This window comes from Cavia porcellus, unplaced genomic scaffold (assembly GCF_034190915.1).
Source record: "Cavia porcellus strain 051 isolate PalLab524CR breed Dunkin Hartley unplaced genomic scaffold, mCavPor4.1 scaffold_21, whole genome shotgun sequence".
Classification (NCBI taxonomy): Eukaryota; Metazoa; Chordata; class Mammalia; order Rodentia; family Caviidae; genus Cavia; species Cavia porcellus.
Genome location: NW_026947504.1, coordinates 34873552 through 34898593, shown reverse-complemented (window position 1 = coordinate 34898593; position 25042 = coordinate 34873552). Strand labels below are relative to the sequence as shown.

At 39.9% G+C, this 25042-nt stretch overlaps 1 protein-coding gene across 1 annotated transcript in view; it reads left to right on the top strand.

Annotated features, from left to right (window-relative positions):
• The first annotated feature begins 4516 nt into the window (after positions 1–4516).
• The window catches only part of Flt3 (fms related receptor tyrosine kinase 3), an 84595-nt gene continuing 64069 nt past the window's right edge, over positions 4517–25042 (top strand). Inside the window, exons 1-2 of the mRNA XM_063232553.1 lie at positions 4517–4722; positions 13655–13776. Of these exons, the coding sequence (XP_063088623.1) occupies positions 4680–4722; positions 13655–13776 (165 nt within the window). The 5' untranslated portion in view covers positions 4517–4679. The remainder of the gene's footprint in view (positions 4723–13654; positions 13777–25042) is intronic.

The following is a 25042-nucleotide window of genomic DNA, read 5'->3' as shown; positions in this document are numbered from 1 at the left end:
TCTTTACTGTTTTGTTCAATTTTATTACAACTGATGATATAGGCAATTCTTTTTAAGATAGCAAGAGGCATTGTGGTAACCATTGTTGATCACCTTGTATTTTGTTTTTTACATTATGTATTATGCCCATCCTTTTGATTTGACTGACTCTGTTTTGTATGTCATATTTGGTTTTACTCTCTTCAAAAAAAGTAATAAGAACTGTGAGAATAATAAAACCCAAAATGTGTAATTGTCATTGTACAAAAGAGAGGAAAAGAAAGTGCTCTAAAGGATATAACTACATGCATATTTAAATGTATAATATGGATAACCATATTACTGAGTTTTTGTTGGATCATTGAACAGAACTATTTGTAGTCTCACTGTTTAAATGTCCGCTTTATACGTTTTAATTTTGTAACTTGATCAATTATTTCTAAGATGACAATATGCAATCTATTAATTAGTGATTTCCTACTGTTTTTTTTCTGAAATTCTGTATAACTTGTACCCCTTTTCTGTTTTTTTTTTCTTTTTCTCCTTAAATTAAAAAAAAAAAAGATAGATTATGGTAGCCATTTTGGATTTACTCTTACCTTGTTTCGAAGTCCTTTATTGCGTTCATTGTTTTGTTTTTCTTGGTTCTGTTCTGTTCTGTTTTGTTTGATTTTACTATGTCTGAAGGTATCTGCAGCTATTTTGAAAACAACAAGGCATTATGGTGACCATTGTTAATTTCCTATGGTTTTGAAGTCCTGTGTCACACTGGTTTGTTTTGATCGGTTTATTCTGTTTTATTTTGCTTGATTTTATTCTCCTTAAAATAAAAACAAAGTATCTAATGCCTGATGCTCAGAAGTGGGGTTGAGGCAGTGAGGCTAGCTCTCGGGGGGAGCTCCAAACACAGATTAACACTAGCAAAGAGGCTCCACTTGCACAGAGACCTCGTAAGTCAATAGCTACAGACTCATGTCAAAAGCTTATCAGTTTTTTGCAAAGGTGAAGGGGACCAAGAGACAGAGGGATGGGAGGGGCAGAGGAAGGAACAGAAAAAAAATAATTAAAATGTGTTGGGCACATTTTCTAATTCCCCATGATGAATGTAATCATTATGTACTACAATCATGTACTAGTAAAAAATTTTTAAAATTAATCATTAAAAAAACCTTACCAGTGAGTAACAAGCAACAATTAAGCTGCAGCTGATGTCAGGTTTTATAGTGGCAAAAGTGTTGAAGTATTTCAGTTGCACACATGCATCTGTTGGGAGGCGTTGCAGCACAATATGGTACTTATTTTAGTCCATGTGTGGCCCCTCCATTATTTCATTTGCCAGTTCCATTTTGCCTTGTCCCCTAAAAATGCACGATCTTTGTTGATATATCCACAAGTTAAACCTGGCCCAAATGAGTAAAGAACAAATGTCACGGGAGAGCTTCTTTGAAAAGAGGGTAAAGACCCTAGGAAGAGGCAGCAGAAGCCCCTACGACTGCCAAGAAAGCTGTGAAAATGTCAAGAATCTTAGATTACATGTGCCTTGCAATAGGTGATTCACCTTCTTGCCTGCTTTGTGTAACAAAATGGCAATCAGCTACCCAATGTAGTGGGAAAACCTTCAAGACTTCTTCATCACATGGAGAACAAGCATGTTACCTTAAAAGACAACTCTTCAGACGTTTTCAAAAGAGAAGAAAAATGTAAACATAAAGAACTGAAGCAATTATTGAAGGCCACCTCTTCATCAAATGCTCATCCTGAAGCACTGATCTCCCAGCCCCATCTCATGCATTTACTGAATTGTCTGTATCTCTTATTTTATCCTGACGTTGACACCATCCATCTTAGAGCGTAATTAGATTGCTAAAGTTAAGAAGCCCTTTACTGCTGGCAAAGAGTTGACTCTGCCTGCTGTTACAAGACATTTTGTCATGGACTTTGGGGAGAGGCTGCCGTCAAAAGATGGCACACGTTCCTCTTTCAGCTAGCACCAGCGCTAGATGACTTGATGATTAGAAGAGGTTATCAAGACACAGTTGTTAAAGAGGATACATGAGTCACTGTGGTACGCAATACAGGTTGTTGAGTGGACCCATGTTGACGAAATGGCAAGAATGTTTTTTATATGAAGATATGTATGTATGTTGTGTGCACTAATCAGCACCTCGGCTGTAGGACAATTCACACAGTTCTTGAATGATTACGTATCAGGAAAGCGTAGTTGATCATTTTGTGTCAGTATATGCACTCATGGAATGATCCCCATGACTGAACAGCTTTCTGGTTTTATAACTCAGGTCAGAGAGGTTGCTTCTGAGCGTCAGTCTAAGCACTGTCTTTAACAGAGAAATGCTGACCTCTCCAGCATGAGGTGAAGGATAAGAGATAGAGAATTGAGTAAATGCCTGAGATGGGGGCTAGAGACCAATGCTTCAAGATGAGCAAAGACAAAGACTTTCCAGCTTGCCCCTACTTTTACTAGCCAGTACACGGGGAGGGTAGTGAGTGATTCCAGAACAGTAAAGGCAATTGCTGTGGGCTAGTGAAGGAACGAACATTCTTTCAAGGATGAGACAAGTCCTAATAATGAAACTGTAGTTTCCCAGGCAAAATTTCTACTTCTGCTACTACACTGCTTAAAAGATCCTTGCCCTCAGCAGGTCTTATCTTGGCCTGCAGTCAGTAGCCCTAGGGCTTCAGCTGTGACCAGCAGAAAGTGGAGAGTTTCCGCGTTCCAATCCGGCTTACCAGGGAGGTCAAGGATGGTCTAGGACATCCTCTAGACTCAATTGTTTATCATTTGAGGGTCCCGAACAGTCTCCTATGGTCCCCAGATGGAACCATCTAGTTGCTGGAAAATAAGCTCAGAGCCCCAATTGATTCTGTATTCTGATGAGTTGTACAATTATTTCATTATGTATTACAGTGCAGTAGTAGAAATAAAGTGCATGAGAAACGGAATGCACTTGAATGGTCCTGTAACAGCCCCACCCCATTATGTGGGAACACTGTCTTCCACGGGTCCCTTGTGCCAAAAAGGTTGAGGACTGCTGTTCTATAGCAACTTTCTTATAGACAGCTAAGTCATTTAGAAATATCGCAGGCAGTAAGACAGGGCTGGGCCCTGGAGAGGTCAGTACAAAAGACAACTGTGGCTGCAGGCACATTCACGGAAGGCCAAGCCTCAAGCAAAGAGAAATGACTGCATTCACATACTTCCCCTAGGAAATGCACTGCAGTGATCAATATTCTAAACTCAATCACCTTGGATAGGAGGACCAAATCCTCTGTAACCCACCCCTTCCAGGAAAGTCCATGTCCTTCCCATGTACCCTTATGATGTGACTTACTTTCCCATCTGGTCGTGTTTAATCAGTATCACTGAAGCACCTAGCTCCTAATCTTATCGGCTGACTATACTTTCGTTCCATCTTGAACCTGCCTCACTTCACAGCTTTGCTCAATAAAACACCCTTGAAAAGTGGGGTTGGTGGGTCACCCACTTTCTGGGCCCTCTTCTGTCACTGAAAGACAGAAGCTTTCTTTCTCTCAATAAATTCTTCCTAATGTTAACCTCCGTTCTTCCTAGAATTGATTCCTTGATTTTAGGGAACAGAAACTCGGAGTTTGGACACTTCACAGGTTGGGAGTTATTTCCCCTTATTTCTATAATGTGGTAGTCGTGTGTCATAAACCCTGTACCCACTTCAGCACAGCAGAGACTTCAGGCTTGCCATGCCCTAGGGAGTACTCTGACTGCCCTGTATTTTATACCTGAGGAGAAAGCACGCCCAAGAGCAAACACTGATGATGTTTGTGCTCTACTGGGGAATGACTTTAAAAATTAAAAGCACAGAATTCCCATAATTGGGAGAGACATAAATCATTTGATCTACAGCCATCATTTACCAGAGGTAACAAGATTTGCGAAAGGCAAAGGGCCAAAGGAAAATCAGGACTGGCAAACACAACATTCCAAGCCGATGCCAAGAAAATTTTCAACTCGAAATATTATGCTAGCAAGAACAAGACCTATGGAGAATTTAATTGAAAGCATCCTTCAGGATGTTTCTCTATTTTATTTTCCCGGTTGTTAACCTTCCTGACTGCTTTGGGTGACATTGAAACTGAGCCTGTTTCTAGTTCACAGGATCACAGGGCATCCTAGGGGATGAAGGGGGAGACAAAACTAGCTTAAAATTAAGCTCCCGGGCATAGAATAAAACCTAGGGAAGCACCGGTGTGTGCCACGGGACTCAAAGAGTGCGCGAGGAGGGAGGCTTGCGGTTCCCCGCCGTCCCCCACCCCCAATCCAAGCGAGAAGGTCCGGGGACTCCCGGGGACGGCGGAGGCCGCCGGAGCACTGCAGCCAGTGCAACTTCCCCGGCGGACCGCGCCCAGCCTCCCCGCCGCAGCTGGGGAGCCCCCGGCGCCACGGAGCGGAGCTCGGGCTGCGGACCGCGGCGGGCACGTGGGCTCGGCCGCAGCGCTGCGCCAGGCGGCGGTCCCGGGCAGGGCCCAGCCTGCAGCGCCCGCCTCGGGGGCCAGGGTTCCTCCCCCCTTCCACTTTGCACCAGTCCGAGGGAATTTGCGGCCGGTGACGCGCATCCTCGAGCGAGCCACCTGCAGCGCGGGGCGCGCCGCTCCGGACCGCAGCGCAGGGCCGGGCCCACGCGGCCTGGGGACCCCGGGTGGAGGCCATGCCGGCGTCGGCGCGGCGCTGCGGCCGGCTGCCGCTGCTCGGTAAGGCCCCCCGCCGGCCCCGGCCCCGGCCCCGGCCCCGTCCCCTCCCCGCGCCGGGACCGGGCGCGCGCGCCTCCCCGCCCGCGCTCGCCGCTCCCGGGCCGCCGCGCGCCTCCCCTCGCCCGCGCCCACCCCGCGTCCCCCGCCCGCGGCTCCAACGCGGCTCCTCTCGGGCGATCGCGGCCGCCGTCCCGGGCAGCGGCCCGCGCTCCGCAGTTGGCCTCGCCGGGGCTGGGCGCCGGGTCGGGGCCGCGCGCGCACGCCGGGGGTGGGGGGTCGGGCTCGCCCGGACCGACCCCAGGGCTGTGGGCTCCCGCGGGGCGCCGCTGACGCTTCTGCCGAGATTTTGATTTATGGAGCGAACTCTGATGGCAAAATGCGCCCGCGTCCTCCTGCGAAGCGAGTCATCCCCGAGAGCGAGCCTTCCCCCAACCCCGCCAGATTTTGGTTTGATCACGAATAGTTACTTTGAAAATATTATGCAAATAGGATTTACATATTAAAATACTGTCTTCCCCATTCCTGTGGCATTCTCTTATCCTAGGATTAAACCTCACTAGGATTTTCAAGGACTCGGAGGACTGTCCTCCCAAATGATCTGCTGGGTAGCACAGTTGTGATTGGGGAAAAAAAAAATCTTGAGATCCAATTCTCGTTAGCTCTCTGGAAATGTGAGTCGCTTGAATCAATTTGGGTTGGAGGAGGCAGAGCACCAGGAGCCTGGAAACTCAGGTTGTGTCTGCAACCTTGGGACCGGCCCTCACTGCCCCACCTAGCCGGCCTCATCTGCCCGGTGACGGCTGCGTCCCCATCCAGCTCCAGAATTCTGAAATCCTTGTGATAAACAAAAAATGTTTGCAATGCAGACGTGCAGGATTTCTAGTATGTTTTTACAATTAATTCAGAATTACAGCGTAAGAAATGTGAAATAAGAAAGAATGGAGAAACAGACATTTTAGATTTTGGAAACAAATCTTTACTAATTGCTAAGTATGCAAGATATAGTGCTATGTGTTTCTCGGGTTCTATTAATACAAAAAGTTAGCTTTCTGTTATGTATGTTAATGTATTTTTCCATGGCGTAACAAGGCTTTCAGAAGATACAAGGGGACTGGAAATGTAGCTTAGTGGTAGAATCTATGTATTTCAGCTGCACTGAAAGTTTTTAGATATAGAAAAGATTTCAGAAATTTCTGCCTCTCTCCAGATTTTTGGAAATGAAGAGTAAGTGGCATACAGAAGGAAGGCACAAATCTTAGAGTACAGTTCCATTAGCTGTCTTAATATTAGTGTACCCACATTAACTATGGACTCAAAGTACAGAACAACTTATGCTCTGCCCTCTTTTCCATCAGTGTGCTCCCAGAGAGGGCCACTGTGTCACTTTGAATATCACAGACTGGTTGTTTAAAACCTGTTTTTGAAGTTCAAGTAAACCAAAACCACTATTAGGATGTCTTTTAATTAATTTGTTTACTTATTTTTTGTGGTGCTAGGGAAGACTCCTGGAGCCGGGCTTGTGCTAGGCTGATACAAGGAAGCCCTGTGCCGGTCCCTAGTATGTCTTCTTTAATGAGGAACTTCTTTTACTCAACGTTGTGTTTGTGAGATTTAATGCTGTCCTTTGTAGCTGTGGTTCTCTTGATGGTTGTCAATCCTTGGTATGAATGCACTTTACATCTTGTACAGTTCGACTTGTATATCAACCGTCCTCTCATTGAAAAGATTTTTATTTTGTTATGAGTAATACTGCTGTGAACAGACTTTTTGGTGGGTGTAAACAGCCATTTCCTTTAGGATTATATGACTTCTTGGAGCATGGGAAAGACATGTTCAATTTGGGGAGATGCTGTCTGTTTCCAAAGTGGTCATCGCAGTTTACATTACCACTAGCGGGATATGGCGGTTCTAGACCTCACATATTTGCAAATGCTTGTTATAATTTTTTAAATAAAATACGAAGTTTAAAAACTAGGGCCTTAAATATTTAAAAGCTTTAAATTCCTTGAATCCCCATTTCCCTTCTGTTGTAAGCACTAGCTTTCATGAAGAGCCATGAAGCTTTTGTGTTGGAAGAATGGACAAATATAATCATAGAAAGAGAAGGGTATTTCAGTATTTCAACAACTGTGATAGGATCTGTTTCATTAGTATCAAAAAACTCAGTCAGAGCCTTTCTAATAGCCATCCTTTGCCCTTTTGCTTCTCTTCCGTATTTTGCTTCTTGTGAACTGCTAGTTCAGAGGGGAGTGAGTTAGGAGGGAAGTGGGGAAAGGTTGCTGGCTAAGGGTTGGTTTGGATTGGATGGGTCACTAGACTTGGTGACCTGACATTAAAGCACCTCAAATTCTGAAATTCTTGCCATCATCTAGGTTTTGATTAGCTAGTGACTTATTCTTAGGTACTTTGTACACAGTAATTGGGAACTACTTAATTGTGAACCAGTAGCTGTTCTTCTAGTGACTTTTAGTTAAGATTTGTTGTGGTTGAATTCTGTTGTTTAACTGAAAAAATAAGCAGGTAATGAGATTTTAAATATGGAAGAGGAACACATATTCCCAGGGAAGACTTCAGGTAATAAAAATGAAGAGAAAGCATGCGTGAGGGGGAAAATAGTTTTCTAAAGAATTATTTAATATGATTTTCTTGAATATCTATTACTGTGGTAAGCATAAGGGGTTCAAAGATGAAAGAGATGGAGGTGGGGAACTTACATTATTTAACTAGCTTTACTCTTTAACAAGTGCGTGATCTTTTCCTGCAGGGAGGGCGTTTAAGTATGATGCTTTCTCTTAGTTAATTAAATCTTCCAATAGTCTTTGCTTATGTGATTTCTGGTTGGTAGTGGAGCATGAGAGAAGTTAAAGTAGTATCAACAGTTTTAATTATTAAATATCTATTAGTTGGGGCTGGAGATTTAGCTCAGCGGCATAAGCGCCTGCCTTGCAAGCAGGTAGTCGTGAGTTCGATCCCTGGTACCGAGAAAAACAAACAAACAAAAACAAACAAACAAACAAAAAACCGAAAAAAAAATCTATTAATTAAAAGATGAGGGAAATTTAAGCCAGGTCAGAATAGGACCCCCCTACTCAGGTTTTTCACTCCCTAAAACTCCCTAAATATTGACAGGTTTCTACAGCAACAAAATGCTTTATCATTGAAAGTAAAATGAATGGATGTTCCAAAATTAAATGTGGCCATGGGAGGAAGCATTTTTTTTAAAAAATGGGGCCACATTGTTTTGCCCAGGCTGGTATTGAACTCCCAGACTTAAATGGTCTTCGTGTCTTACCCTCGCCACCACATTGAGCACGAGATAGTTTTTGAGTGGTTCTTGGAAAATATTAGTTGACTACATTTTGCTTTTTCCAGAGAGCATTCCTCTTCACAGGACAGCTCTGCTTTGATAATGTCTCTGCAGTTCTGTATGTCCCTCTGTGTCCTCACTCTCAGATAACAGGGCAGCAGGAGCCCTGTCAGGCAGTGCTCAAGATTGCCATCGTTAAAAAAATCCCCCAAAGATTGCCACCTTGCTGACTCCCCAAATGCCCAATCATTGAGTAAAGATTTCAATTTGAAGAAAAAGCAAAAATATCAAGAGAACTGTGTTTTAGCATTTTTCTTGATTTTGAAAGGGCCCTTGCAGATGATAGAATAATAAGACGGAGATCCAAGGGGAGGACCGTTTTCTTAGCCTGCTCAGAGGCTGACCTTGCTTCGCCTTCATTTACTCAAATAGCAAACTCTTAAGGCTCACAGGAGGCAGTGTGCCTGAGCACCATCCTTTGTTTTCCATGCGGTGACTTTGTGATCTGAAGATTCCCATGACTTCCAAAGGAGCTTTAGCTGTTTCTCAGGGAGCCATAGTTACCTGGTTAACAGTTCTTCTGTCTTGTGGGGGTCTGTGCACTTTATACCGAAGTGATTTACTTATTTTTGATGTGTGCTTTCTGTCAGTATATCCTTGGTGGTCCTGAAGTGGTGAAAGCTTTTGTAGAAGTCATGATGGTCGTTAGTTTGACTCATGCGGTTCTGTTCTTTGGGTACCAACGCATGTGAAGGAAATATAAAAATAATATAAAGTTCATACACACAATGTTCTTTGTGGCTACAGGAATTGCATAAGATGCGAAAAGAGGAACTATTTGGTATTTTTTTTTATGTTAAACAGTAAAAAATTTTTTTTCACTGCTGGCATTGTAAGGTCAATGGGTAGCTAAGAATCTTCCGTAGAACTCTTTATCTGCACTAAAGTGGGATATTACCATTTTTTAATACTGCATTTTTATGATAAGATATTCACCAAATTCAGTATTTAAATACTTTTGTTATTTGAGTTATGATTTTCCTCAGGTTAGAGATTCTGTTCTTGGAGGCAATTCAGATACGCATACTGGGATTAATAACACACTTAGGAAACATGTGTGCAGAAGGAAATTCTCTGTACTTAAGTTCCTCATTTGTAAAGTGGAGCTCTCTCACTCTTTCATCGGATAATACCCTTAGGGCCCGGATGCGCTAAGTTAGGCAGGTGCTTTGCACAAATCTGAAGAAATCATTAGGATTTAGGGTAGGTCAGAAGAATTGACCTTTCTTCTTCTTTTTGTCCCGCTCTCCCTGTCACTCTTCCTGTACCTGTTTTAGAGCTTTTTTTGTGTTCAAGATCTATGTGAAATGTTGCATGGAGCTGAAGGAGGAGCTCAGTTTTAGAGTACTTGCTAGTATATGTGAGGCCCTGAGCTCCATCCCTACTACCACACACACACACGCACACACAAGCACACACATGTGCGTGCATGCACATACACATGTACACAAAGGTGCCATCCAGCATTTATATGGGTTCCTTCTCTTAAAGAACTCACAGATCAATGATACAGCCAGCAGGAAAAGATCAGACCCATAGGACGAAGACTGTGCTGAGATTTTAGAAATAAGGACAAAATTCGAGACTCTACTCAGACTGAGAAAATAAGGCAAAGTTTCAACAAAAGGTGATGTGAGAGTCATGACTGGGAAGATCAGTGAGAGCTGACAGAGAACGCAGAGGGTGAGACTGTTTCAGGCAAATAGAATAGCAGAAAACAAGCTTCAGAGATAAACCTTGGAGTAGATGGAAAGCACAACCCATTCCAGGTTGCTGGGACACAGTGCTTAGACTAGCCAGGATTAGAGGAATTGTCAGGTATAAAATTGCAACTCAGCAAATTGCTCAGAGACTATTCAGTGGGTAGAAGAAATTCATCTTGTATAATGAGCATCTCATATAACGTACAGGGAAGAGTGTGGTAATATGCCAGAGGGCTTGGATTGCCGTATGGATGGCCTCTGGGTGGGTTCAGGGGCCTTGTGTACATGTATGTGTGCACACACATCCGCATGATGAGCGTAAGTAGGTGCTGTTTCATTTATTTATTTTTGGAAAGAGAGTTAATGACTTTCATTAGATTTTCAAAGCGATCTGTGACTCAGAAAAGGGTGAGAACCATTTGTGCTGATTGTGGAGGCTTTTATACGGAGACTTTGTGTGTGTTTTAGAAAGGCTTTCCAGTGTCTGTGTGGAGGATAGAGACTGGGCCAACCAGACCCTGGAGGGCAGCTAGCTACGAAGTTCTTGTCAGGAGTTCAGGCCAGAGGCAGTCACAAAGGCTTGAGGTTGGGTAATGGTAACTGAGATGCAGAACTGAGGGTAGGTTTGAGAGTAATCAGGAAGGCAAAGTCAAGAAGTTTGGTCCTTGTTTGGGTGCTGGAAGTGTGGGAGCACAATGTGGTAGCACACAGCTAGAGTCCCAGATACTGGGAAGCTGAGGCAGGAGGATTGCTTGAGTCTGAAAATTGGAGACCAGCCTAAACAATATAGTGAGACTCTGTGAGGGGGGAGGAGAAAGAGAGAGAGAGAAAAGAAGAGGAAGAGGAAGACAAAATCATGAGAATGTATAGAGAAGGAATGTAGAATGAAAGTATAAATGGGACCTTAGTCTATTGCTTTACTGCTCTCTACCAGATGAAGAATATGGGGCTAAGGGGTTAAATAACTTGCTCAAATTCAAAGCTATCCAAGCTAAACTTTCAGGGCAGGGTCTTAGGACTCAGGTTTGTAATTCCTGCCTGATTTTCCTTGCATCACAAAAGGTTTGACCTGAAAATGAGGTGTCTTGACATCTTCAAATTTGTTTTGCTAGTCAAAGTCTGTAACTCAGTGGACAGCAGATCTTACGTCTGCCCGAAGTACAGTTACTAGCTCCACTTTATCTCAGTCTCCCTTCACTCCTACAGCAGTGCTTTTCCTTCAACCATTTTGAGACTTTTTCCCCCTCAATCCCAAAGTTTCCCTTTGAATGGATTCAAAACTGGAATCTGGGAATTTCCACTAGCGTTTCAGAATGGATTGTTGGAAAGAACCTTAGTATTGATGGCAGCAAGTTTTCCTTTAGCCTTTTCAAAAGTTAGATTTGTTGAGGTACAGTCTCCATATAATAAATTTTGCCTTTTCAAATGTATGTATCTATAAGTTTAATTAAAAATACAATCATGAAACTGCCACCACTATCAAGGTGTAGCGCCCCTAAAGATTCCTATCTGTCCCTTACCCTCAGCCCCTGGCATCCAGTAATCTCTTTTTCTGGTGAGTCATACAAGTGGAATTTTGCAACCTCGTTGAATCTTTTTGTTTCTGTTTGAGACTTACCCATGTGGTTTTATACCAGTATTTTTTGTCCTTTCTGTTGCTGAGTAGTGTCCTACTTGGATCTGCCATACTGTGTTTATCCATTAAGCAGGTGGTTCATTTGCTCCAAGCTCCTGCTGATTATGAAATAAACAGCTATATGAATTTGAATACAAGTTTTTCTTTCAGCATAGGTTCTAATTTCTCTTGTGTAAATACCTAAAAATGTCACTGTGTTGCTGGATTGAATGCTAAATAAATGTTTACTCTGTGAGAAGCGGCTGGACTGTTTTTCACAGATTGTACCATTTTTATGCACCCCAAGAATGCATGAAAGTTTCAGTTGCTGAACTTCAGTGTTAGCATGTGGGTCAGTTTTCTATTTTTGTTCTTTAACTACTCTAATTAGGGTGTAGCAATGTCATTGCGGTTTTGATTTGTATTTCCCTAGTGACTGATAATGTTACGCAACTATTCATGTTCTTGTTGTCTTATATTTTGTTCCGTGAAATGTCTTCTAAAATATTTTCTCCATTTTTAATTGAGCTGTTTTCTTATTGGGTGTTAGGGGTTCTTTGAATATATCCAAATTCTTTACCAGATGTGTGTCTTCTATACATATTTTCCTCCACTGATGGCTTGTGTTTTCATTTTTTAGCAATATCTTTTGAGGATCTAGAGTTACTAATTTTGGTAAAGTCTATGAGAATCAAAAAATTCCCTTGTTCTAAATACTGTTTAGGTCATACTGAACCGAATTTAAAGCTAGCCCTTAAATGAGCAAAGTATTCACAACAAAGTTAAGAATATTTTCCTGAACACAAAAATATTGGTCACCAGCTAGAATTCACAATGTCTAGCATGCAGTTATAAGTTATTAGACAAAGAAAGAGAAAAATTTAATCCATAATAAGGATTAAAATCAGTCATTCCAAATACAGCCATAAATGACACAGAATGTAGAATTAGCAGGCAAAAACATTAAAACAATTATTACAACTATATTCCATTTATTCCTGGAAATTGAGGGGAACTATACCTGTTACGCAGAAGCTTATATATGAAAAGGATTCATATTGAACTTCTAGACATGAACACTTCAAATGCACTGAATAGGATTAGTAGCATTGCCAACACTGCAGAAGAAAACATAAATGAAGTTGGAAACATAGCACTAGAAAACATCCAAAATGTACAGAGAATCAGGGAGCCCTAAGAGACTTTCAGATGGTCAAGCATGTATGTGGTTAGGGTCCTGAAGGAGAGAAAAAAAAAGAGGTTAGAAAAAAATTTGAAGAAAAACTGGTATAAAAACTTCCAAACCTGATAAAAATGACAAACCTATAGATCTATGAAACCCAGGTACATGAGTCATGAAGAAGATTATAAAAATATCATTATAATCAAATTGGCTAATGCCTTAAAAGAGAAAATCTTAAAAGCGCCCGTGGAAGGATGATGTATTGGCTGAGTAAATGCTTTGTCATCAACAATGTAAACCAAATGATAGTGAAACAACATCTTTAAAGGATTGAATTAAAAAGTACTTGCATTCAGAATTTATATTTTATACTCAGAAATAAGGGGCATCCATTTCTAAGGTGTACCAAAACTAAAAGAAATCACTACCAGACTGGCATAATAGGAAATGGTAAATGTAATCCTTCAGACAGGAGAAATAATAGGAGATAAACATCTGGATCTACACAAAGGCATAAAAACCACTGGAAATAGTAATTATGTGAGTCAATATAGACTTATGCTGTTTAAATGTCCTTAAAGTATTATTGACTAAAGAAAAAAAAACACCAAAAAAAGCAAACCAAAAAAATCCTCCCCAAAACAGTATCTTGTTCAGCTTATAGCACAGTGGATCATGATTTTACCGCAGTGATTTTATAAAGAAAAGATTCTAAAAGTATCTGTAAAGAAAAAAAAAGAAGAGCTCACATACAGGCAATCAAAGTCTCGACTGCACTAAACTCATTTCTAAAGCTTAACAGCCGCGGTGACTGGCGGCCAGCACATCTGACTGCACGGGTGTAGAACTTCCATTACTGCAGACGGTTCTGTCCAGTATCCCTGCCCTCAGTTTCCCCACATCCGTTTAAACCAGACTTTCTTTTATGCAGTTACATTTCCTGCATGCTTTTATATTGGTTGGTTTTCCCTGATGACATTTCGTTTTTGTTTTATGGTAAGATAAATACATGTTTGCTTTTTAAGGTGTGCCTGTCTCAATGTCGTTTTTATTTTGTTTTACAGTTGTGTTTTCAGTAATGATATGTGAGACTATTACAAATCAAGATGTGCCTGTGATCAAGTGTGTTTTAATCAATCATAAGACCAACGATTCGGCAGTGGGGAAACCGTCATCGTATCCCACGGTAATGTAATATTAAAATTATAGATGTAGTTATTTTTCTCTAGAGACCATACTTTGTAAGGTGTTGACATCTGTCTTTGCTAAGTGGGCTTTTCTGTTTGTTAAGCATACTAAACATTCACATCTAGGATGGCTGCACCATCTCTGTCCCGAGCTACCTTGCACTCCATTTCACCAAGAACTGTGTTTGGGGCTGAGGGTACCCAATGGTAGAGCGTGTTCTTGGCAAGGGTGAGACATTAGATTCAACCCCTAGTGCTGAGAGCCAGAAGTGGGGCTAGAGATGGGTGTGTGTCTGTGTATGCGTGTGTGTGTGTGTGTGTGTGCATGCGTGCGTGTATGCCTGTGTGTGTATGATGATCCTCGTTCTCCTTGGGTGTGGATTCAGAAACGACCCTGATACCTAGCATGAAGAAGTAGCAACTATTTCCTGTCTCCCTTCAAGAGCATTCAGGCTTCTCCTCCAAGCTTGAGTCCCTAATTTGCAGCCACCTTGAAGGTATGAATAGATTTTTTCCATCGTTACATTACGGTCCATTTATATCATTTCTACTTTCCAAACTGGCTCTTACCCTTGTGTTACTGATTTCTATTTATACCCCTGTCTAGTTCCCAGGCCTGAAAGCTGAACTTCATTTTGGATTACTTCCTCTTTCCTTGCCTTGACGTTCTGTCAGTTACCAAGTCTTGTCATTTCTCTCCGATAGTTCTCATAGCTCACCTCACCTTGTGCAGTTTCACTGCCACTTCCCTAATGTACCCTCATCATCTTCCCCAGAGGCGCACATCTTAACCTCTTCCTGCCGTGGTTCCTCTCAGCCCTGGCTGCCCCACAGCGTTTGCCAGGCGCCATAGGACCCTGATGGCCTGGCTCAGAACCTCCCGTGATTTCTCATTACTGGGGCTGACTCTGCTATTGCTCCCTTCTGGCTCTGGCTCTTTCAGATTCCTACCTGTTTTCTCATTGCTTTCTTCCCTGCTAATCATCTAGCATAGCTATTCTTACCTCTCTGATTTGTAAGCTGTGTGTTTTCTAGTCTGGTGTGATGGTGCACACTTGTAATCCCAGCGCTTGGCCGGCTAAGGTAGGAGGATTGCTGCAAGCTTGAGGTCAGCCTGGGCTGTGAGTGAGTTCAAGGCCAGTTCGAACTGCATGCTGAGACTGGCTCCGAAAAAATGTACTCCAAAGAAAAAAGCATAAGCGATTAGGACTGAAAATATTAGAAATCTCTGTACAGGAAAAATTGAATATGAATGAACCAACTTTATAGAAATTTCGAGTCAGAGATTCAGACAATTGTTTTCTTTCACACAGATCTAATACATAAATACATGGTATCGTGACCTCCCAAAATCAGTGATTTCAAAAATATTACTAGGTTTTAAGAACAGTTTGAAAAGAAAATTAAATCCAAGAAAAAAAAACAGCATGAAATAGTTTTCAACATTTTAAATCTTCTTCTTTTTTTTTTTTTTTTTGTCTTTTCTTTTTTATTGGTACCAGGGATCAAACTCACAACCACACACTTGCAAAGCAGGCATTTATGCCGCTGAGCTAAACCCCCAGCCCCTTAAATCTTCAATTAGATACATCAGTTCTTAAATGTTAGAAGTGTTGATTTAATTTTGAAATAGATACAAGTATTGCAACATAACAGCTCATTAATAATTAAGGTATTTCAGTGTGGCCACAAAAACTTGAATATTGTTTGCTAAGATATTTTAAATTTTTAGTGTTTATTCAGTATAGGAAAATGCATGTATGTACTTGTTTTTTTAAAAAAGCACAACCTTCAAGAAAATTGATGATGGTCTTGTTTGCTAGTAATAAAACTTGTATTTTAATGTAATATAAATTATATTCATGCAATACTCAGGAAGATATAAAGACCCATTAGTTCTTAAGCATTAAGCAGCTATACAAACCTATACTGCAGCAAAGATGAACAATCTTCAGAGTACTTTCATCTCATTGAAGTCGAATCTGTTCCTCTGTAGTATTTTTCTACTTCAGTGTCAAATAAATTGTTAGACTTTCAGTGGCTTTAAAAATGGTTTTGACTGCTTCCACAGCTTACAGTTCTCAGATGAGACATCCTTCTGGAAATCTTATGTACAACAATGTCTTCAATAACTATGCACTTATTAGTAGACAAAATTTATCAATGCAGCTGTCTCAGTCACTTTCTCATTGCTAGAACAAAATAGCAGACACACACACACAAGTTAAAATTGTAGAGGTTTATACTGGTTTATAGTTTTAGAAGATTCAGTCCATGACTGCTAGGCTGCAAGGCAGAATCAGCAAGGTGGACGGGCCTGGGCAGAAGACAACCGCTTATCCCACAGAAACCAGGAAGCACAAACAGAAGGGGGGAAACAGGGAGGAAGATACACCCTTCCAGAACACACTACTCTTCTGACCAGGCCCCAGGTCCTAATAGCATATTCAGCTATGGATCCATCTGTAATTGCCCCACTGATGAGTATGGTGGCCCCAACCAATCACCTTCAGCGCACATGAGAATTTGGGGAAACATTTTAGTGTCACATCCCTCAAAAGACTCATGCGTATCTCATTAAACAAAATGTATTTAGCCTATCTCTAAGAGCTGCCAAAGTCTTAACAGTTCTAGCATTGCTGGAAAGGCATCCCCCTGCCTTCCCTGCAAAGCTTAAGGCAAACTATTAGGTGTGAACCTTACAAAAATTAAAGAGAAAGTTAAACCTTTAGCAGCATAGAATGTCACAGGATAAACATTCCCATTCTGAAAGGGACTAATGAGAAGTTAGGAATGGAACCTCAAGGATCCGGCAGGGCAAGCATTAAATCCTGTAGCTCTGTGTCCAGCACGTTGGGCAAGATGTGAACTCCAAAGAGCTTGGGTCCCCCTATTGCTGTGCATTGCCGGTTGCAACCATCGTGGCCTCCAAGGGGTGGTTTTGCTTCCTGCCCACAGCTTTCCTCAGCAGATATTCCATTTCTGGTTTCTCCAAATTCCTGGGGTCCCCACTGCAGTTGGGCTTTACTCTCCCAGCTTCATGCACTGCCCCCCCCAGGAGGTCCCTGCCTGGCATCTTAGGCCTTCTTCTGACATGTGGGTGGAAGTCTCCAGGACTCCACAGTCCTTGCATTCTGTGTGGCCATAAAACCAGCACAATGTGGATGATGCCAAGGTCCTTTTCTACTTGACCAGTAACCTGTCCATTTTGGATCACACTATAGAGTCCTTAGAGGGTCCGATTGGCTGAACAATGTGAAGTTAATCCTGGGAGACCAATTCCCTATGGAGCTCTTCTAAGCAGGAGCTCTGAGCTCTCTCTTCTCAAAGCAAAATCGTTTAAAGGAATTTACCTTTACCCTTTTCTGCCCTTGTAGGGTCTTGCTGACTCCTCAGATGCCCTCAAACCATTTTTACTATCATCAGTGATGCAAAATCCTTGGCTCTTTTGTAGTTAATGCTAGCCTTTTCTGAAACCATGCTCTCTTTTACCCAAACTTTGCAGACATTTCATTTTTGATGAAACTCAAAACTTTTAAAATCATTCAGTTGTGGTATTTGCACTGGATTCTCAATATAGATCTATCTAAAATGTGCCAATAGAGCCCATGTCACACTCTGAATATTGGACTGCCTTGAAATTTCTTCAACTTGTTGAATTAATCTAGTTAATCTGCTCTTAATTTCGCACAGTCTCAGGACATGGGGAAAACATAGGTAAATTTTCTGTCAGTGTGTAACACACATGGCATCTAGCCCAACTGCCAATAGAATCCTTGTTGCCGGCTGAAATCTCTTGAGCCTGCTCTTTACAGTTTGCATGTTTATCAACATTTTGGTCTTCTGAGCTTTCTCAAGAATCTCCAATTCCAGGAAAATAACATGACGAAGATAAGCTAACAAAATATCAATTATAACCCTCAATATATATGGCCTCAATTCACTAATCAAAAGAAACAGACTGTCAGAATGGATTAAGAAACAAGATCCAACAATATGCTGTATGCAAGAAGCACATCTAATGCAAAAAGACATTCATAGACTAAAAGTCAAAGGATGGAAAACAATATTCCATGCAAGAGGAGCCCAGAAAAAGCAGGAGTAGTTATTCTGTTTGCAGACAGTGTGAACTTCAAGAATAATCAAAAGAGATAAAGAAGGTTTCTACATACTTATTAGAGGAAAACATCAAAATGTAAACATATGTTTACAATTGTAAACATATGTGCACCAAATACAAGAGCACCCAACTACGTAAGACAAATATTAATAAACGTGAAAAATCAAATAAGCAATAATAATAGGGGACCTTAATACCCCATTGTCACAAAGATATATCAACTGACAAAAAATCAGCAAAAAATTTTTAGAACTGAATGAAACCTGTGAACAAATGGACTTAGTAGATTTTTACAGAATGTTCCACCCAATAACACCAGAATATATATTCTTCTCCGCTGTACATGGGATGTTTTCTAAAACAGACCATAAACTTGCGCACAAAACATGCTTAAGTAAATGCAAACGGACTGAAATTATCCAAGCTGACCATAGTGCAATGCAATTGGAAATTAATGGCAAAAGAAACCACATGCATCCCATAAAAACGTGAAAATTAAATAACACTCTCCTGAAAAACCAATGGATTACAGATGAAATTAAAGAAGAAAATTGTCAGTATCTATAATTAAGCAAAAATGTAGATACAGCATACTGGAACCTGTGTGAAGCGATGAAAGCAGTCCTCAGGGAAAACTTACAGTGGTGAATTCTCACATCAGGAAAACAGAACAAGCACAAATAAACAACCTAATGTTGCACATCAAGCTTCTAGAAAAAGAAGAGCAAGACAAACCCAAAGCCCATACAAGGGGGAATTTATAAAGATCAGAGTAGAAATTAATGCAACAGAGACAAAGATACGAAGAATTAATGAATCTAGGAGTTTGTTCTTTGAAAGAATAAATAAAATTGATAAACGCTTAGTTGACCTTATCAAAAAAGGAAACAAAAGACCCTAATTCATGCATTGAGGAATGAAAAAGTGAAATCACTACAGAGTCTTGAAATTCAGAATATTATCAGTACCTACTTCAAAAATTGTTACTTTCATAGGATGGAAAACAGAAGAAAAGGAAAGATTCCTAGATACATGTGGATTACCAAAACTGAATCAAGAAGATATAAAAATTCTGAATAACCCAATATCAGTTAATGAGATCAAAATTGTAATTTAAGTGGGGAGTTAGTTCAGCAGCTCAAGCATTTGCTTGGTGAGCATAAGGTTGTGAGTTCGATCCCCAGTACCCCCCCAAAAAAAGTAATTAAAAAATTACTAACAAAGAAAAGTCCAGGTCCTGATGGGTTCATTGCTGAATCCTACAAGAAATTTAGAGACTATTTAATGCCAGTAATCCTCAAACTACTTAATAAAATTGAAAGGTAAGGAATACTCTCTAACTCATTCCTGGAGACAAGTATTACCCTAATATCGAAACCAGAGAAAAACCAACCAAAAAAGGGCCAATCTCCTAATGAACACAGGCAGAAAAACTTTCAGTAAGATATTAGCAAACAAAATTCAGCAAAGCATCAAGAAGTTTACACACCATGACCAAGTGAAATTCATCCCAGGAATGCAGGGGATGGTTCAACATACACAAATCAATAAATGTAATCCACCATACCAATAGAGCCAAAGCCAAAAATAACATGATCATCTCAATAGATGCAGAAAAAGCTTTTGACAAAGCCCGACACTCATTCATGATAAAGAAAATTGAAATAGACAGTATTTACCTCCGTCTAATAAAAGCCATCTATGAAAAATCAACAGTCAGCAGCATACTAAATGGACAAAAACTAGAAGTTTTCACTGTAAAATCAGGAACAAGACAAGGATGTCCATTGTCACCACTCCTATTCAATATAGTTCTGGAAACGTCAGCCAGAGCAAGAGAGAAATAAAAGGAATAAGGATTGGAAAGAAAGAATTGAAATTATCATTGTCCACAGATGACATGATACTTTACATAGAAGAGCCCAAAAATTACACCAAAAGATTTCCAGATGTAATAATCAATTTCAGTAACACGGTTAGATACAAAGCTGGCACTCAAAAATCAATAGTATTCCTGTAAACAAACAAACAACTCACTGACAGAGAAATTAGGGAAACCACACCCTCCACAGTAGCATTAAAAAAAGAAAGAAATACTTAGGAATCCATCTAACAAAGGAAGTAGAAGATCTATATTTGAAAATTATAGTACTCTGAAAAGGGAGATTGAAGAGGATATCAGAAAATGGAAAGACATCACTTGCTCATAGATTGGAAGAACCAGCATAGTGAAGATGACCAAACTCCCAAAATTGTTATACAGCTTTAATGCAATCCTGTTCAAAGTACCATTAGCATACCTCACAGAACTAGAGAAAACATTCCTAAAATTCATTTGGAGGCAAAAGCAGTTCTGAGCAACAAAGGCAAGGCATGCAGCATGACAGTCCCTGCCTTGAAATTATACTAAAAGCTACTCACCATAAGATAAAAGATAAACTCACCATAAGATAAAAGATAAACTCACCATAGTATGGACTAAAAAAATAAAAATAAACCCCAGAATCAGTGGAACAGATTAAAAGATGCAGACCCACTACAAACATACTGAGCCACCTTCTTTTTGACAAAGGGGCCAAATATGTCCACTGGAAGAAGGATTGTCTCTTTAATAAGTAGTGCTGGAAAAACTGGCTCTCTACATGCCAAAGACTAAAAGTAGACCATGTCTCTCACCGTGCACTAGACTGAAGTCAAAATGGATCAAATATCTAAATATTAAAACAGAAACACTAAATACACTGGAAGAGAAAAGTAGGTGGAAATCTTGAAGACATGTGTGAGCAGAGTTCATGAACAAAACCTGAACTGCATGGGAAATACTTCAAAGAATCAACAACTGGGATCTAAGCTTATTAAAAAACTTTCGTACTTCAAAAAAAATCAACAACAATGTAAAAAGACAGCTCACAGAGTAGAAAAACATTTTAGTCAATTGTCCTTCAGACAAAGAACTTATATCTAGAACATATAAAGAATCAAAAGAAACCAGACTCCCAAATTTACTTCTCAAATGAAGAAGTACAAATAACAAATAAATATATGGAAAAAAAAATACATCAGTGGTCATTCAAGAGTTGCAAATTAAAACAACACTGAGATTCCATCTCACTCCAGAAAGAATGGCTGTCATCAAGAAATCAACCAATAACAAATGCTGTTGGGGCTATAGGGAAAAAGGAACCCTTCTCCACTGTTGGTCAGTGTGTAGACTGGTGAATCGATGTGTGGAGATTCCTAAAAAACTAGGAATTTTTTTACCCAGAGATTTCTTTTGACCCAGCTATTCCCCTTCTGAGTATTTTCTCAGAAGAATTAAAAACATCGTATCACAGCAGTACATGTGCACCCATGTTTATAGCAGCACAGTTTGTATTAGCTAAATCTTGGAAACAACCTAAATGCCCATCAACCACAGAATGGATAGAAAAATGTGGTGGTTTTATACAATGAATACTACTCAGCCATAAAGAATGATAAACTTGAGACATTTATAAGTAAATGGATGCAACTTGAGACAATACTAATAAGTGGAATAAATCAGACTTGCATGTGCAAACTTTGTATTTTATCCCTAGTGTAAGAAATTGGAAGAGTAAATAAGGTTCAAATTGTACAACAGATATTATGAAATGAGAAGAAGCTGTTTAAAAGGAAAAAGAAACTGGAATGAGGGAAAAAAAGAGAAAGGAGGGAAAATGAAAAAAATATGTATTTATGAGTTAGCATAATAACAATACTACTAATTTCTATTAGTTCATTGAAAACAAAGGTTTGTACTTACATTGTTGATCCATTTTTCATGCCTACAGCTTGTAATGTGAGCAGCTAGTTTGAAGATAGCAATGCTCAATGTGTTAACTATTGTTACTGTCCTATTATTTTGTTTTGAAATTTTGTGTTGTCATTTTTCTTTTTTCTCTTTGTAATTAAAAACAAATTTTAAGAAGACTTTCCCACTGGGCCAGGGATTTAGCACTTGCTTGGTAAGCACAAGGTCGAATAGTAGAGGAAAGCTGCTCAACCCATGGCAGCCAGAAGGCACAGAAAAGGGAGGAGACTGGGGGAGACATACACCTACCTCCTCATGGTCAGCCCCCAGTGAACTGCCTCTTCCAGCCACGCCCACTTCGGCACATTCAGCTTTTAGGGTACAGATTATGGAGCACCCCCGTGGCCCAGTCACCTTCCATTGCCATGAGAATCTGGGGGGACATTTTAGAGCTGAACCACATCAGGAATTCTAAATAAGTGTCCACGTCCTCAGGCTACATTTCTAGTGTATCTTGATCCAAAAAGATGACTTTACTATTCCTGCAACTCACCTAATTGCTTTTTAAAATATGAATATTTCTGTAATTTAACTTCTCTGTTTTGGAATGATGGTTCTGACCCTCCTTTTAATGTTAGTGTTACCTCGCCATTTAAACTATTACATATTCTTAAATTTGCTTTTAAGTAATGACTTTACTAGAGGCAATAACCCAGCATTGCAATGAGCCATACTTGTTTTCTTCTTCTTGTAAATCACTAGTGAGCAGAGACAGGCAACCTAAACTACTTTGAGGTGACCTCTCCTCCCAAATAAACTAAGTTCACTTATACTTTTCTTCCTCTAAAAAGTCAAAGCTACATTTAGTCTCAAATTCCTTGTGGACAGGATGTGTGCCCTCATGTCATGATTCTGAGAAACCTAAACAAAGTAAAAACAAATTCGCACTCTATTTTAATGATGAACTTTCTGTCTCTGATGCATCAAAAATACTGGAGTTACCCAAGTGGATCTGACTACCCCAGTACTCTCATTGAGGCAGATGGACTACACAAGCCACTTCATTTTATTTGTTCTGTCACACCCCAGTCTTCTAGGGAGTCTAGTATTGTGATGTGTTTTGTTTTGTTTCTGTAACAAGGTTTGGAAATGGGTATAAACATTCTCTGTTATAGACCAACATACCTAGTTTCTCTGGACTTGCAATTTTAAAAGTGTTTCATTTTGAAACAATTTTAGATTTGCCAAAAACTTGTAGAAATAGTGCCAGGAAGGAGATACAGAGGTGCTGGTTAAGGGCTATTGAGTCTCAGAGAAGAGGGATAAGTACTGGTGAGCTACACCATGGTGACTATATAATTATTATGTTTTGTAAGTTCCTTAAAAATTTCTCTAACTCTCTTAGAGAAATTTCTAAGAGATTTTAAAAAACTGACAGTAAGGCTGTGAAATGATGGATAAGTTAATTAGTTTGACTTAAGCATTCTATATTGTGTGTTATATAGAATTATTTATTATAGTATATAATTTACATATGTATATAATATCAAAATGTACATGATAATTCAATGCATATTTTCATCATACCAAATATATATGTATGCATATGTATTTATGTATATTATACACAATTTTTATTGGTGGATGAAAAGAAAGTTTCTACACCTACATGTCCGTTTCCCCAATAAGATACAATGTTCACGTCTTATATTACATAGTACAATGATCAAACGCAAAGTATTAAATGTTATAAGCAACGTGCCTAATTGAAATTTCACCAGTTCTTCCACTGAGATCCTTTTTGCAGTCCAGAATCACATCTATGTAACTTAACACTCTACATAAGCACTGTATTCTGCTTAACAAATCTGTTTCTATAGGAATAGTAAAGTCATCTATGTATGGATAGCATTTCACAATGAATTAGGTGTCACGTCTTCTAAATCTTTTTCAGTTCATGACAGTTCTTCAGTTTTCTTTGCCTTTGATGACCTTGATGTTTTTGAAAAACACTGGAAAGCTATGGAATATCCCTTGAGTTGAATTTGTCTGATGTTTTCTCATACTGAGATTGAGATCGTGCCTTTGGGGCCAGAATTTCCCAGAAGTAACGGGTGCTGTTCACAGAGCCTCACGCCAGTGGTTAGTGGTTCATCTTGGTACTGTGACATGAAATTTGAGTGCTAAATTAAGCCTGTGTGTGCCAGGTTCCTGCTATGAGGTTACTATCTTTCTGCTGGTATTTAATAAGTATTTTTAGAGAGACGCAAATATCTCATTTATCGGACGGTTTTCCCCTCTTGCGCTTAGCATCCACTGGTGGGTCTTGCCTGCCGTTGTTACTGTGTTGTGGCGTTTGCCTACTGGTGATTCTCTTTATCCTTCATTCTCTTCATATTTATTCACTAGAATTCTGTGAGGAAGAGCTGGTACTTTGCCCTCATTTTATTTATTTGCCTTATTGGTTATTTAAATCAGTGTGGTTATCTTATTCTGTAGTTTGGAATCCGTTACTATCCTTATTTTTGTTGCTGTAAGTTCCAGCCTTGACCATTGGTAAATACTTCAGTTTGGCCCCCTGTCTTTTCCACATGTCCTCATCTTTTTTCAAGTACTTCCTTATTGGCACTAGAAGGTAATTTAGGTTCATCTTGCATTTTTTGTGCCTTCAGTCTGGAATTAGCCATTTCTCCAAAGAGCGTTAGTTTCGTAGGAAATATAATTTACTTTGTTTTTGACTATTCTGCGGATCAAACTCAGGACCTTTGCACATGCTAGGAAAGCACTCTCCCACTGAGTCATAAGAGAAAGTCTATGGAGATCAAGGCCTGAGAGCTGGGTGTGCTTATTTCTACTGCATGTCCTTGCTTTAGGTTTCTCAGCAAAGAGAACTGGGGGATATTTCTTTTATATCTTCCTGTCTCTCACGGCAAGTTCATGCAGATAACTCTGATTTCAGTACCACATTGAAAGGTTTGTTTTAGTCCCTCCTTCCTTTTCACACTTGTGTCCATAAGAATAAAAATTTTATCTCTTGCTAATGCATTTATTTAGTCCATTATAGGGCAGAGATAAATTAGTTCCAGAATTGTTCACCAGTACCACAGGGAAAAACAGATTTGTTAAGCAGAATACAGTGCTTATGTAGCGTGCATTTTCTCTTTAGCCTGATTGTATCCAAAGCATTGTTTTCCAAAATTATTCAGGTTATTTTCTACTCTACCCCACTCACTATAATTTTGCTATTTATTTGTGGTATAACTGAAGTAATTTCCTTTGTATTCCTTTCGTAATTTTTAATATTATTAGTACATGTTTGCAGATCATGCAGTTTGCAGTCATCTTGGGGAGTGGTTACATGTGCGTACCACAG